The sequence below is a fragment of the Pangasianodon hypophthalmus genome, chromosome 13 (genome assembly GCF_027358585.1).
Source record: "Pangasianodon hypophthalmus isolate fPanHyp1 chromosome 13, fPanHyp1.pri, whole genome shotgun sequence".
Lineage (NCBI taxonomy): Eukaryota > Metazoa > Chordata > Actinopteri > Siluriformes > Pangasiidae > Pangasianodon > Pangasianodon hypophthalmus.
Window position 1 is genome coordinate 18,231,419 of NC_069722.1, and position 14,639 is coordinate 18,246,057.

General features: G+C 38.9%; 1 protein-coding gene across 2 annotated transcripts in view; it reads right to left on the reverse strand.

Moving 5' to 3' along the window:
• The window catches only part of LOC113528252 (dynein axonemal assembly factor 5), a 61,112-nt gene that overhangs the window by 17,254 nt on the left and 29,219 nt on the right, over window positions 1-14,639 (reverse strand). For both annotated transcript variants that reach the window (XM_053239286.1, XM_026916697.3), the window contains exons 8-9: window positions 12,412-12,580; window positions 9,834-9,981 (exon numbers count right to left, since the gene is read on the reverse strand). In XM_053239286.1, the coding sequence (XP_053095261.1) occupies window positions 9,834-9,981; window positions 12,412-12,580 (317 nt within the window). The remainder of the gene's footprint in view (window positions 1-9,833; window positions 9,982-12,411; window positions 12,581-14,639) is intronic.

The window sequence follows — 14,639 nt, forward strand, 5'->3', positions numbered from 1 at the left end:
TTCTTATAATATGTCAAAAAAAGTTAGATTTTATTTCCATCATTTACACTTTCAAAATAACAGGAAAAAAAAAAGGCGTCTGCAAAAGTTTGGGCACCCTGCAGAGTTTATAGCATGCACTGCCCCCTTTGGAAAGCTGAGACCTGACAGTGTCATGGATTGTTCTCAATCATCGTCTGGAAAGACCAGGTGATGTCAATCTCAAAGGTTTTAAATGCCCAAACTCATCTGACTTTGCCCCAACAATCAGCACCATGGGTTCTTCTAAGCAGTTGTCTAGAAAACTGAAACTGAAAATAGTTGATGCTCACAAAGCATGAGAAGTCTATAAACAGATAGCAAAGCGTTTTCAGATGCCAATATCCTCTGTTCAGAATGTAATTAAGAAATGGCAGTCATCAGGAACAGTGGAAGTTGAAGCAAGATCTGGAAGACCAAGAAAAATATCAGACAGAACAGCTTGCAGGATTGTGAGAAAAGCAAGTCAAAACCCACGTTTGACTGCACGATCTGAAAGATCTGGCAGACACTGGAGTTGTGGTACACTATTCCACTACAAAGAGATACTTGTACAAATATGATCTTCATGGAAGAGTCATCAGAAGAAAACCTCTTCTACGTCCTCACCACAAAAATCAGCGTTTGACGTTTGCAAATGAACATATAGACAAGCCTGATGCATTTTGGAAACAAGTTCTGTGGACCGATGAGGTTAAAATAGAACTTTTTGGCCGGAATGAGCAAAGGTACGTTTGGAGAAGAAAGGGCACAGAATTTAATGAAAAAAAACTCTGTCCAACTGTTGAGCATGGGGGTGGATCAATCATGCTTTGGGGTTGTATTGCAGCCAGTGGCACAGGGAACATTTCACGAGTAGAAGGAAAAATGGATTCAATAAAATTTCAGCAAATTTTAGACGGTAACTTGATGCCATCTGTGAAAAAGCTGAAGGTAAAGAGAGGATGGCTTCTACAAATGGATAATGATCCTAAACACACCTCAAAATCCACAGTGGATTACATCAAGAGGCGTAAACTGAAGGTTTTGCCATGGCCTTCACAATCTCCTGACCTCAACATAATTGAAAATCTATGGATAGACCTTAAAAGAGCAGTGCGTGACAGACAGCCCAGAAATCTCAAAGAACTGGAAGACTTTTGTAAGGAAGAATGGGCAAAGATACCTCAAACAAGAATTGAAAGACTCTTGGCTGGCTACAAAAAGCATTTACAAGCTGTGATACTTGCCAAAGGGGGCAGTACAAGATATTAACTCTGCAGGGTGCCCAAACTTTTGCAGACACCATTTTTTTGTTTTCTGTTATTTTGTGAAAGTGTAAATGATGGAAATAAAATCTAACTTTTTTTTTTTACATATTATAAGAATGTCTAATCTGTAATTTGATGCCTTTTGGAGATTTTTCCATTTTTCCTTGGCTTCTTTATGCACATTAATACAAATTTTTACCTGGGGTGCCCAAACTTTCGATCCCCACTGTGTATATATATATATATATATATATATATATATATATATATATATATATATATATATATATATATATACATATACACACACACACACACCCACACACACACATACATACATACACCAATCAGCCATAACATTAAAACCACCTGCCTAATATTGTGTAGGTCAACCTTGTGCTGCCAAAACAGCTCTGACCTGACAAGGCCTGGACTCCACAAGACCTCTGAAGGTGTACTGTGGTATCTGGCACAAAGATGTTAGCAGCAGATCCTTTAAGTCCTGTAATTTGCGAGGTGGGGCCTCCATGAATCTGACTTGTTTGTCCAGCACACAATCAGTCACACTGCTCGATCGGATTGAGATTTGGGGAATTAGGAGGCCAAGTCAACACCTTGAACTCTTTGTCATGTTCCTCAAACCATTCCTAAACAATTTTTGCAGTGTGGCAAGGCGCATTATCCTGCTGAAAGAGGCCGTTGCCATGAAGGGGTGTACTTGGTCTGCAACAATGTTTAGGTAGGTGGTATGTGTCAAAGTAAAATCTACATGAATGTCAAAACCCAAGGTTTCCCAGCAGAACATTGCCCAGAGCATCACATTGCCTCTGCCGGCTTGCCTTCCTCCCATAGTGCATCAGTTCATTGGTTAGGTTTTAGTTATGTAAAAAAAAACAAAACAAACAAAAAAAAAAAACATATATATATATATATATATATATATATATATATATATATATATATATATATATATATATATAAATAACTTTTTCCACCCTTAATGTGAAACTACACCATATAAAAATTAAGTGAAAAACGATCAGAAACATTTTAGGAAAAAAATAAAATATAAACAACTTACAATAACCTAGTTGCATAAATGTGAACACCCCTAAATTAATACTTTGTTGAAGCACCTTTTGATTTTATTACACCACATAGTCTTTTTGAGTAAAAGTCTATCAGCGTGGCACATCTTGTCTTGGTAATATTTTCCCACTCCTGCTTGCAAAAATATTCTAGATCTATCAGATTGTAAGGGCATCTCCTGTGCACAGCCTGCTTCAGGTCACCCCACAGATTTTTAGTTGGATTCAGCTCTGGGCTCTGGCTAGGTCATTCAAAAACATTGATCTTCCTTTAGTTAAGCCATTCCTTTGTTGATTTGGATGTATGCTTTAGGTCATTGTGCTGAAGGGTGAAATTCCTTTTCATCTTCAACTTACTAGCAGACACCAAAGTGGATTCACTCCACTTTGATAAAAAGCCACAGTTCCGGCTGAAGAAAGGCAGCCCTAAAGCATGATGCTGCCACCACCATGATCCACTGTGGGTATGGTGCTCTTCTGGTGATATATATATATTTTGCACTGAAAAAACCTTTTGGAATTATGGAATTATTATACCGTTTAGAATTGATCTCATCAAACCATAACACAATTTGCCACATGGTTTGGGGTGATTTAATTGAGCTTAGATTTTATTTTTGTGTTAAAGGGCTTCTGTCTAGCCACACTATCCCATAGCCCAGAAATGTGAGGAATATGAGAGATTTTTGTCACATGCAGAGTGGAATCCAGATATTTCTGCAGCTCCTTTAATGTTAAAGATTTTCTCGTCTTTTTATAAATTTTGGACAGACGTCCTGTTCTGTGTGATGTCACTGTGGTGCTCCGTTTTCTCTATTTGCTGATGATGGCCTTTATGGTGTTCCACGGTACATCTAATGTTTTGGAAATTCTTTTATATCCCTCTCCTGTTCGATACCTTTCAACAAGTGATACCATGTATGCTTGCTCTGTGCAGACCATGGCTTCAGCAATCCAAGATGAGAAGAAAATCCTACAGAAATAGCAGATCTTTATTTGGGATTAATCAGAATAATTTCATTGACGACAGCTGTATGATAATTACTTTTAAACATGAGAGTAATGTCTGATCGATGTTTTATTAATTGCTTTGCTGCAACGTGGGATCACTTTTTAAACTTAGGACTGTTGTTTTTATCTGTGAGTTTTCTCTGGAGTCAATCCTGCTGTTGCCCTGCCCAGGTTACTGTGGATGTGGATTCCCTCAGCATGGCTTTATGGTACACCGCGTACCAGCTACTGAACCTAAAAAAAAGGAACTGCTATTTGGCGAAAGACACTTATGAGCTTTGCCATAATACTTTTGCAAACAAATCGCTACATACTGTACGTCGCTCTTCAAGGTGCAGTTTTATCTACTTGTCTTCTACTGTCATCTCTGTTCCAATATTTCAGTGTAAAGCTAAAAGACTGTTTTGTACTGGCATTAACTTCCTTGTTTGGAGTTTTCCCCGTTATCCCCTGTGTCCCTGAGTCAGGTTAAAACGGCGTTATTTAACACACCATCTGTGAATAACAAAAACTGGACCTTGTGTGCTTAACATAAACATGGCACAAACAGAGACTCCTCTTTAATCATTCCCACAGGCTTTCAGTTGTTTGATCTCCCGTGACTCTCTGGCAGAGGTGGGGGTATTATGGTGATATATAACCTACAATACAACATAATTCCCGTGTCGGAACCACAGTTTACTTCTTTTGAGTGCCTCATTTTGAGTGTCTTTGCCCCTCTCACTACAATCATCGCTACAGTCTATAGACTTCCTAAAACTAATGAAGCCTTCTTGTCTGAGTTTGCTGATTTGTTGACTATCAACCTCAAGTTTAAGAGAATTCTTATTTTGGGGGACTTTAACATCCACACTGACTCAAAAGACCTTGTTATTGCAAATGGAGCTTTCCTCTGTTGATTTAGGTCTTTCTGATCATCTAGCCATCTTTTTTAATATGGAATTTAATATGGAATATGGAATTACAACACACAAATATCTTCTCTACTCAGACTGTAAAATTTCACAAATCATAATCCTTTGATTTGCCTGATTTCACTAACTATCTTGCTTCTTTCTTAAGTTGTTTTTCCCCATCAGATCCCCTTGATGACAAAATTTCTCTGTTAAATAATGTTCTCATATCTGGCATGGATTCCTTTGCTCCTTTGAAAACACAGACTATTTCCTTTTTGTGTTCTGCTTCTTGGTATAACAACAATCTGCGCTCAATGAAGGCAGCTTGTCATAAAATGGAGCGAAGGTGGCGTCTTTCTGGTTTGAAGATATATTACCAGGCTTGGAAGGACCACCTGCGTGAAATTGGACCACAAAGCAGAAATTGTATCTGCCAGGTCTCATTATTTTTCTCACATAATTGTTGACAATCAAACCAATCCCAGACAAAATTTTTCATACTATAAATATATTGCTCAAATGTAACTACTCCACCAACTTGCCTGTTTCAACTGAGCTTTGTCACAAATGTCTTGATTCTTTTAGTACCAAGATTGACAGTGTTCGTAAATTCATTGTTACTACTACTTTTGTTTCCTCTGCTTCTTCTCTCAGTCTCTCCTGTTTTTCTTGCACCACTCTTTCAAATTTCTCTCCACTTGACCATGTTTCTCTAGGTAATGAGGTATCATGTATGAAGGCTATCACTTGCATTGTTGATCCTATCTCAACTAGTTTATTTAAATCATATTTTTCCTTTGTGTTCCATAGTCTTGAGTATAATACATAATCCCCTGTGTCCTGGTGTTGTGCCAGTAGCATTTAAAAATCTAACTTTCCTTTCCTTGCGAAAAATCTTATAACTTTTGCTTTTCAATTACACAATCACCTCATTGTTAACAATCTTTTTGAGCCCCTTCAATCTGGTTTTCATAACTCCATACTACAGAAACAGCTCTAGTTAAGGTCACTAATGACTTGTTAATAGATTCTGACTCTGGTTCTCCTTCTATCTTTGGCCTTCTTGATCTCAGTGCCACTTTTCTTTTACTTACCAGTACTGTCTTTGGTGTCTCAGTGACTGCTTTGAATTGGTTTAGATCCTATCTCTCAGATCATAGGCAGTTTATGTCTCAGGGTGGAAGCTTGTCAGAGATGGGTTCAGTTCGCTGTGGCGTCCCTCAGGGTTCAACTTGGGCCCCTTACTTTTTAGCATTTACATTTTTCCTCTTGGTCAGCTCTTAAGATGTCTTACGTAGATGGGACACACAGTTACATTCATTCTAAACCTGGTAATAATGTGGCAGTTACTTTTCTTTCACATTGTATTTCTGAGAAAAATATATGGATGGCTGAAAATTTTCTTTGTTTTAACAGTAATAAGTCTGAAGTAATGCTCATTGGCTCTCCTCACCAGCTTCGTAAAGCTGGCTCTTTAAATTTAACCGTGGAGTATATTATTATTATTGAATTGCATTTTATTATTAACTGTTTTTGATACATGCTTATATACTTTGTTTTATACTATGTCCTTCTATTTCTATTTTCTTTTCCTATGTAAAGTGCCTTGAGAGGCCTTTTTAAAGCTGCTATATGAAATAAAGTTTTATTAATACTTTTATTACTTTGCAACCAGGTTATTGTAACTTAATTTATTTTTCCTACTTTCCCTAAATTGTTTCTGATCAATTTTTATATGTTGTAATTTCATATTGAGGGTGGAAAAGGTACTGACAAATCACATCCAAGCGCAAGTGAACAAAGCCAGACAGCGGTTGTACCATCTGAGACTGCTGAGGAAATTCAGGGTCTCCCCAGCGATCCTGAAAACTTTCTATACTGGGGCTACAGAAAGTGTACTGACTCAGAGCATCTTAGCATGGTACGGTAACTGCTCAACCCTCGACCACAAGTCCCTGCAGAGAGTGGTGCGCCTCTCCGTGTCTGCTCTCCCCCACCCCAGTACCTGTCTGTTCAGCCTGCTGAAATCAAGCGCTTCTGTAGTCTGATGGCTAAAACTGAGAGGCTCAGGAAGAGCTTCTTCCCTCAGGCCATCACACTCAACATGGATATGTCCACCATACAGATCCCTTAAGACTCCATAAAGACTCTCCAATCACTCTGCACTCCACTGAAACTCCGCACACTTTGAACTTTGTATTGTTACTACATGTAACATACTCACAGATTTTGTACACATAACATAATGCATATTTTGTGCATCCATGTTTTGCACACTAATTGCTTTTTATACATCCTTTTTCCCTTTTTGCACATTCTTGTACATATATTTCTTATTTCTATTATCTTATTAGGGCCCAAGCACTGAAAGTAACATGCTCAAAAACTTAATTAATAAAACTTAATTAATTCGGCACACACATCAGAGTTTAGTTAGGCCCGGGCCAAGGGTAACACATGGGCGTGGTGGGGGGTCTCTGGAGTACTGTACTACGGTACATAAACTTGGTGCACATATTGCACATACTTGTACGTATATGTACGAAACTCGGTACACATATTGTCCTCACTGACATGAAGAACTTTCGCACTGACAATCGTTAGCTCCGCCCAACAGGAAGTCGGCCATTTTGGATTTTATAAAAAGTGCATGTGGTGAACTTTTAAATAGTCCTCCTGAGGGATTCACGTGATTGTCACCATACTTGGTCAACACTATGCCAAGACATTGAGGATGCAAAATTGCGAAGGGATTTTTGACATCTCGAATGGTTTCGCCATGGCGAGGCAATAAATTTATAGTGAAAAAGGGAAACAGGAAGTGTCTCATATCTTCTGAGTGCACTGAGTGATTTAGATGAAACTTGGGCTGTATGTTTGGTACTGGGGCTGATCACAAGGATGTGGTTATTTTGAGTCACAGTCATAGTGCCCCCAACTGCAAGGAAGTGTGAGACTTACAACAGAAGTGTGTGACTTACAACAACAGACAATAATCCTCTTATATTTACCGAATCGCCGCAAACTTGGTCAGAATAATGTCAAGATATGGCTGATGTAAAATTGTGAAAGGTTAGTGAAAGGATAGCTTAGTGTTGCCATGGTAACACATCAAACATTACCACTCTTTTCAGGTGTTTTGAGGCTCTTAGCATGCTTAAAATTTCATGAAAATTGGCACACACATCAGAGCTGTTGACCGTTAGGCATAAGCAAAATCTAAGACATGGGCGTGGGAGAGGGCTTTGTAGCACCCCCTTTTGACTAAAGTGGTTGGGTCAGTTTCACCTACAGTCACCACACTTGGTACATATATTATTCTCATCAAGCCAGACAACTTTCAAAATAACAGTCATTAGCTCCGCCCAACAAGAAGTAGGTCATTTTGGATTTAATGTGGATTTTTTTAAAAATTGCAGGCTCTGAATTTTTAAATACTCCTCCTAGGGGAATCATGCGATTGTCACCAAACACTATGCCAAGACACTGAAGATGATAAATTTTGAACGGATTTTTGATATCTTGAGTGGTTTCGCCATGGCGAGATTCAGATCAAACTTGAACTGTATGTTTAGTCATGGAGGCTGAGCACATGGATGTGACTACTGTGATTCACGGTCATAGCGCCAACAACTGGCAGCAGGAAGTGTGTCACTTAAAACAACACTTAAATCTTTTAAATAGCCTTCTTATATTTACCCAAATCGCTTCGAACTTGGTCAGAGTAATGTCGAGACATGGCTGATGTAAAATTGTTAAAGGATTCTTGATGTTGCCGTGGTGACGCATCAAACTTTAATACTCTTTTCGGGTGTTTTTGAGGCTTATGCCTTCTTAAAATTTCATGAAAGTCGGCACACATGTCAGAGTTGTCGGCCATTTGGCATAGGCAAAAGCTAAGACATGGGCATGGAGGGGGGCTCTGTAGTACCCCTTTCGATTAAAGTGGTTTGGTCAGTTTTACCTACAGTCACCAAACTCGGTACATATATTTTTCTCATCAAGCCAGACAACTTTCAAAACGACAATCGTTAGTGCCACCCAACAGGAAGTAGGTCATTTTGGATTTAATGTGGATTTTTTGAAAAGCAATCCTTTTTTTGAAGAGACATCTACTATATAGCTAATATTACAATTAATCTTTGCATAGCCGTTACATTGTAATTAAAATCAAATCACAAACTAAGAGAAAGGCACAAACAGAGCTATGTTGCGCCCCCTTAAATGCATGTGCCCACTACACATTACTTCACTATAATTAATTAGTGATTAAGGATAACAACATATATCTCTTTTCTTCTCCATGCATTATCTCACCAAATATGAAGTGAAGTGACGTGACTTGTGGCCAAGTATGGTGACCCATACTCGGAATTTGTGCTCTGCATTTAACCCATCCAAGTGCACACACACAGTAGTGAACACACACACGGAGCAGTGGGCAGCCTTTTTTTTGCTGCAGCGCCCGGGGAGCAGTTGGGGGTTCGGTGCCTTGCTCAAGGGTCTCACCTCAGTCGTGGTATTGAGGGTGGGAGAGAGCGCTGGTCATTCACTACCCCCACCTACAATCCCTGCCGGACCCGAGACTCGAACCCACAACCTTCAGGTTCACCTTCAGATTGCAAGTCCGACTCTCTATCCATTAGGCCACGACTGAATATTAGCTGCATGTTTGGATATGGAAGCTGCTGTAAAGCTTAACCTAACACATTCATGCAAAACAAGTTACGCTACAGCACTCGCTTTACTATGCATTGTTGTCATGCACCCACTGGGTGGCGATGGCACCGTAGTGCCCGGTCCGTCATCGCTGCTTGCAGCTATGTTTTTTTTTAATTATTTTATAAAATTTCTTATTTCTTATTCAATTCTGATTTTTAATTTAGTATTTAAATGCACGGTCTATAGAGGAGTAGGCCAGGCTTTCATTTCACTGTGAGTTATACTGTATATGTGACAAACAAAATCTCTTGAAATCTCTTGATTTATCTTGGTTTCATTTTTTTTGCATCAAAAAAACCTGCCATTTTAACAGGGGTGTGTAGACTTTTTTATATCCATTATTTCATTTTTATATCCATTCACTCCCAGGGAAACCATGTGCTTGGGTGAGACTCAAAAGGACACATTAAAAGCCTGCTGTCCAATGAGCATTACTTTTTTGTCCCATTAAATATGAGAGTACACGAACACCCAACAGACACTAAATGATGCACCGGCTTCAACAGCTGTATATTAGCTCTGTGTCAGGGGCTTCAAAGGAGATTTTCACATAGGCTGCACTGTTCCCAGTTAAGAGATTGAGTTTAATGAACAAACAGTGCTATACTGCAGAAAGATACTTAATTTGATTTGATAACATATTGAATTCCACCAAGACTGATGAATAATATAGACACTTTGGTAAACATTTCATTGCTGCATTTCAATTAAATTTCAGAAGAAGCCTGTGCAGTGTTAAAGCAATCACCTGTGTGCCACATGGATATGGGCTATAAACCATCTATTGTTCTAGCCAGGCTTTGGAATATTGGAGAATATTTGGAATAGTGAGAGAGTGAGCAACTTACCCGTGTGAATCCAATGTATTGCTAGAATTCAACAGAAGCTTGGAGAGCATAGTGAAAACGTGCAGCCGAATCTCTGGGTCTTGACTCGGCAATAAACAATTCTGCAATAGAGGCATGAGCTCTGGGAGAAATTCTCCAACCACTGGGCCTGGGAAAACATCCTCACACAATTAGCAACATATTAATATCCAAAACAAGACCATGGGACATGACATGATATTTCTCCAGCAGCAGTGACTATAACATTACTAAGATACCTTAAGACTTTTGCAGTAGTTCCTGTAAAACTGTTGTTGACTGAGGCATTCACCCCTGCAAAGCTGACATTATTCCTTACAAAAAGACCCCATCCAAGTTATAGTGTTGAGCTAGCTTACATAGCTAATGTTTCGCTTCTGCATTGATATTTATTGCTGTGATAGCCCTTGCTGTCTTTGTGTTTTTTGTCTAACTTCAGAGCTTCCAGCACTGAAAAAATAAGTGATATCAAGTAGGGCTGCACAATATATTAAAATTATCTAAATATTGCAAATGTAAATATCATGGTATGCATATCAAAGGGCTTGCTACAACTGAATGGTTTTAATACTTTAAAAAAATACGAAAAGTATTAGGGCAACGCAGATAGCAAAGAATGCTTTCTTTTCCTCAAAAGAACTTAAACGTGTATGCTGGTTATGTCATTTTCAGTTTTTAAATATGTAAATATATATAAATATAACTTAAATTGATTTTATACACTTATAGCATTATCATACCACATACTGCATTATTTAACAAGTTATCACATATCACAATTTTCTTCAATATTGTGCAGCCCTAATATCAAGTGCTTTTTTCAGCAATCAGGTCACAAGCTGGGGTTAAGTGAGAAAAAAAATATATATATAATTATAATTAATATCACTGTAAATTGTTAGACTTGTTAGTGAGTTAATATAGGGAGACTTATGACATATTGAAATGAAAATATTTCATTGCATCATATTCCAATGTTGCAATAAAAGAAACAAACAAACAAAAAAAACAATTTAGATATTTTTGGTTCAATCACTGGACATTCATGTTAAGTGGTATACCACCTTAACTATAGATGCATACAGTCAAGGCACACAAAGAGCTCAGTTTCTCTTGATTTTAGGCCTCCAATGCTTCAGCAAAGGCAAACAATCTCCTTATAGAATTAAACCAATCTTCATTTAATATGTATTACTGACACATTACTATATGTATTACAACAGATTATCCGATCTAGATAGCAAGCTAGCCTAGTTAGTTAGCCGATACTGACGCAGATAAGTAGGACTGCTAAGAGTACTGTTATTGTTACAGTATGCCTGTTGTGTGAAAAACTTTCTTCATATCAGCACAATAAGTGTTTTCCATGTGAAAGTACCCTTAGTTAACAATATTTCCACAAAACCAGCCTGTTGGGAGAGGCCACTAAAATCATACATGTACATGGAAATACATTTACACACAAGTCTGCATTGTTCCCACACGTGTCTGGAATTAAGATCTATGTCCGCTAGAGGTCAAGTTAGAGCCTAAACATCGCTAGTCAACAGGTTTTTGTGCTAGTAACTGCACACAAAACTATTATGGGATTCTTATTTGTCAGTGTTGTACAAATAAAGAAACACTCTGCAAGCTTCTCTTCAAAGCTTTCCACTATTGTTATAGTTGTTGCCATAAGCAAATTTTCAAGAATGCACACACAATACACACAAACACTTGTTATTGTAGGATACAAGGGGGGAGCCGTCTTTTGTGGTTAACATGAAAAGTATAATACTGGCCTTTAAAGGAATCACTATGATTTAATTGTGGTCCTAAAAGACAGACTTCAGCTGCTTACTGCCCACTCAATTAATTAGAAATCACTAGAAGTGTGGTGAATTTCCCAGTGAGAAAGATTAACTATGGAAGATTTAAAAAAGTGATGCCTTGAGCTGCTTTCACTATAGGCATTTTTCCACAACTGCCAACACACATTTTACATGTAATCAAATGGCCACTTTTAAAAAGCATTGCTGTTGGTGTCTTTTTCGTCATATATAATAAAGTTTAACTTTCAGAAAAGCACAGAGTGACATCAAATGATTCTCATATCTTTTATATTAATATATGTTTTATAACCTCAAATATTGAAGAATCAATTTAATCTTGTTATTGATGTTAATAATTCTAGATAGATAAGCACACTGATGAGCAGATACAATCAGAAGGAAGAGGAAGTGTTGTTACTGATTACAGTGTCACACAAGCTGATTTTTCATAACAGGGCATTTTCTATAGCAAAATGAAAGCAGCCACTGGAATTGGAGTTGACTTAGTGCCAAATAAAGTCGTGTGTGTCCCCCACCCATACAGCATGGCTGTGGCATCATAGGGATTCAAACTCACAATAGCCTGGGAGCACTACTGTCATATGTCTCCACTGTCATATGTGGCTAATTAAGCTTTAAAGCAGTTTTAAAAAAAAAAAAAAAGCAGCTTTCCAAATATTTCCCACAAGGTCAAAACTGTCAGATATTCCTTGATCCCCACCAACTTATAAAAACATGCCCACACACACCGGACTGAAGGGCGATAATCTCCAGTTGGGTTTTCTGGATAGAGTAAGTGGACCAGGAATTTTGGGATTCCAACAGCCACTGCAGTAATTGTGCCATGTGCTGTCTGTAGAGCTCATGCACACTACTGAGACTTAGTACTTGACACAAATGCAATATACACTCCTCTGCCTGCAAAAGAGAAAACAAGAGAGAGAGTATCAATTATATTAGACTTTATCAACAGTTGTTTATTTTGTTGTGGCCTATATTGCATAGGTTTGCATTTACACAGCTCAAAATAATAAACACAAGCAGAGTGGAAATGAAACCAAGTTAAAGAATGCAAACATACAGTATAAACATATATCTCTATGTTTCTGAGGCCATGTGAGCTGCAAATGATAAGGCCCCACCTACACACAGGGTTGTTACAATGATTGTACCTATGGCGATGAACATTTTGAACATTATTATAGACTTTTTAACAGCTAAAATAAGTCTTGTTGCTTAAGACGTTCATGTGCAGCCCTGACACACACAAGGAAACACACAGCAAAAGATTTTAACCTCAGCCCAGGGTCACTTAAAGTAACTTCAGCCATGCTGAAATAATAATAGTTCCCCCTCTAACATGACATTACTGAAGCTGATATTTTATCTTATCAGAATCAGGTGAGAATTATTGTCAATTATAGAATTATTGGCTTTCTTCATGAATATAAGCAAAATGAAGAGATAAAAATGAATAATAGATAAAATAAAAGTTGTTCTTCAGTATGGAACTGGTTTGGTATTTTCAGATGTCACTCTGAGGGACTGTTTGCCAGCAAGGATCATCTTTGACTAGAAGCTTAATTCATTTTTAGGTTAAATTTAAATTAATATATATAATAATCTAATAATACAAAACAAGAAAACTTTCTGCTAAAAAAATTACATTTTATTATTAATATTAATAATACAATGCTCAAAAAAATTCAAGGAACACTTTGAAAACACATCAGATCTCAATGGGGAAAAATATCATGCGGGATATCTATACTGATATGGACTGGGTAATGTGTTAGGAACGAAAGGATGCCACATCATTTGATGGAAATAAAAATTATCAACCTACAGAGGGCTGAATTCAAAGACACCCTGAAAATCAAAGTGCTTGTATGCATGCCTGACAATGTCAGGGCATGCTCCTAATGAGATGACGGATGGTGTCCTGGGATATTTCCTCCCAGATCTGGACCAGGGCATCACTGAGCTCCTGGACAGTCTGAGGTGCAACCTGGCGGCGTCGGATGTACCGAAACATAATGTCCCAGAGGTGTTCTATTGGATTTAGGTCAGACGAGCGTGGGGGCCATTCAATGGTATCAATTCCTTCATCCTCCAGGAACTGCCTGCATACTCTCACCACATGAGGCCGGGCATTGTCGTGCACCAGGAGAAACCCAGGTCCCACTGCACCAGCGTAGGGTCTGACAATGGGTCCAAGGATTTCATCCCAATACCTAATGGCAGTCAGGGTGCCATTGTCTAGCCTGTAGAGGTCTGTGCGTCCCTCCATGGATATGCCTCCCCAGACCATCACTGACCCACCACCAAACCGGTCATGCTGAACGATGTTACAGGCAGCATAACGTTCTCCACGGCTTCTCCAGACCCTTTCACGTCTGTCACATGTGCTCAGGGTGAACCTGCTCTCATCTGTGAAAAGCACAGGGTGCCAGTGGCGGACCTGCCAATTCTGGTGTTCAATGGCAAATGCCAACCGAGCTCCACGGTGCCGGGCAGTGAGCACAGGGCCCACTAGAGGATGTTGGGCCCTCAGGCCACCCTCATGAAGTCTGTTTCTGATTGTTTGGTCAGAGACATTCACACCAGTGGCCTGCTGGAGGTCATTTTGTAGGGCTCTGGCAGTGCTGTTCCTCCTTGCACAAAGGAGCAGATACCGGTCCTGCTGATGGGTTAAGGACCTTCTACAGCCCTATTCAGCTCTTCTAGAGTAACTGCCTGTCTCCTGGAATCTCCTCCATGCTCTTGAGACTGTGCTGGAAGACACAGCAAACCTTCTGGCAATGGCACGTATTGATGTGCCATCCTGGAGGAGTTGGACTGCCTGTGCAACCTCTGTAGAGTCCAGGTATCGCCTCATGCTACCAGTAGTGACACTGACCCTAGCCAAATGCAAAACTAGTGAAAAACAGTCAGGAAATATGAGTAGGGAAAAAAATGTCAGTGGCCTCCTCCTGTA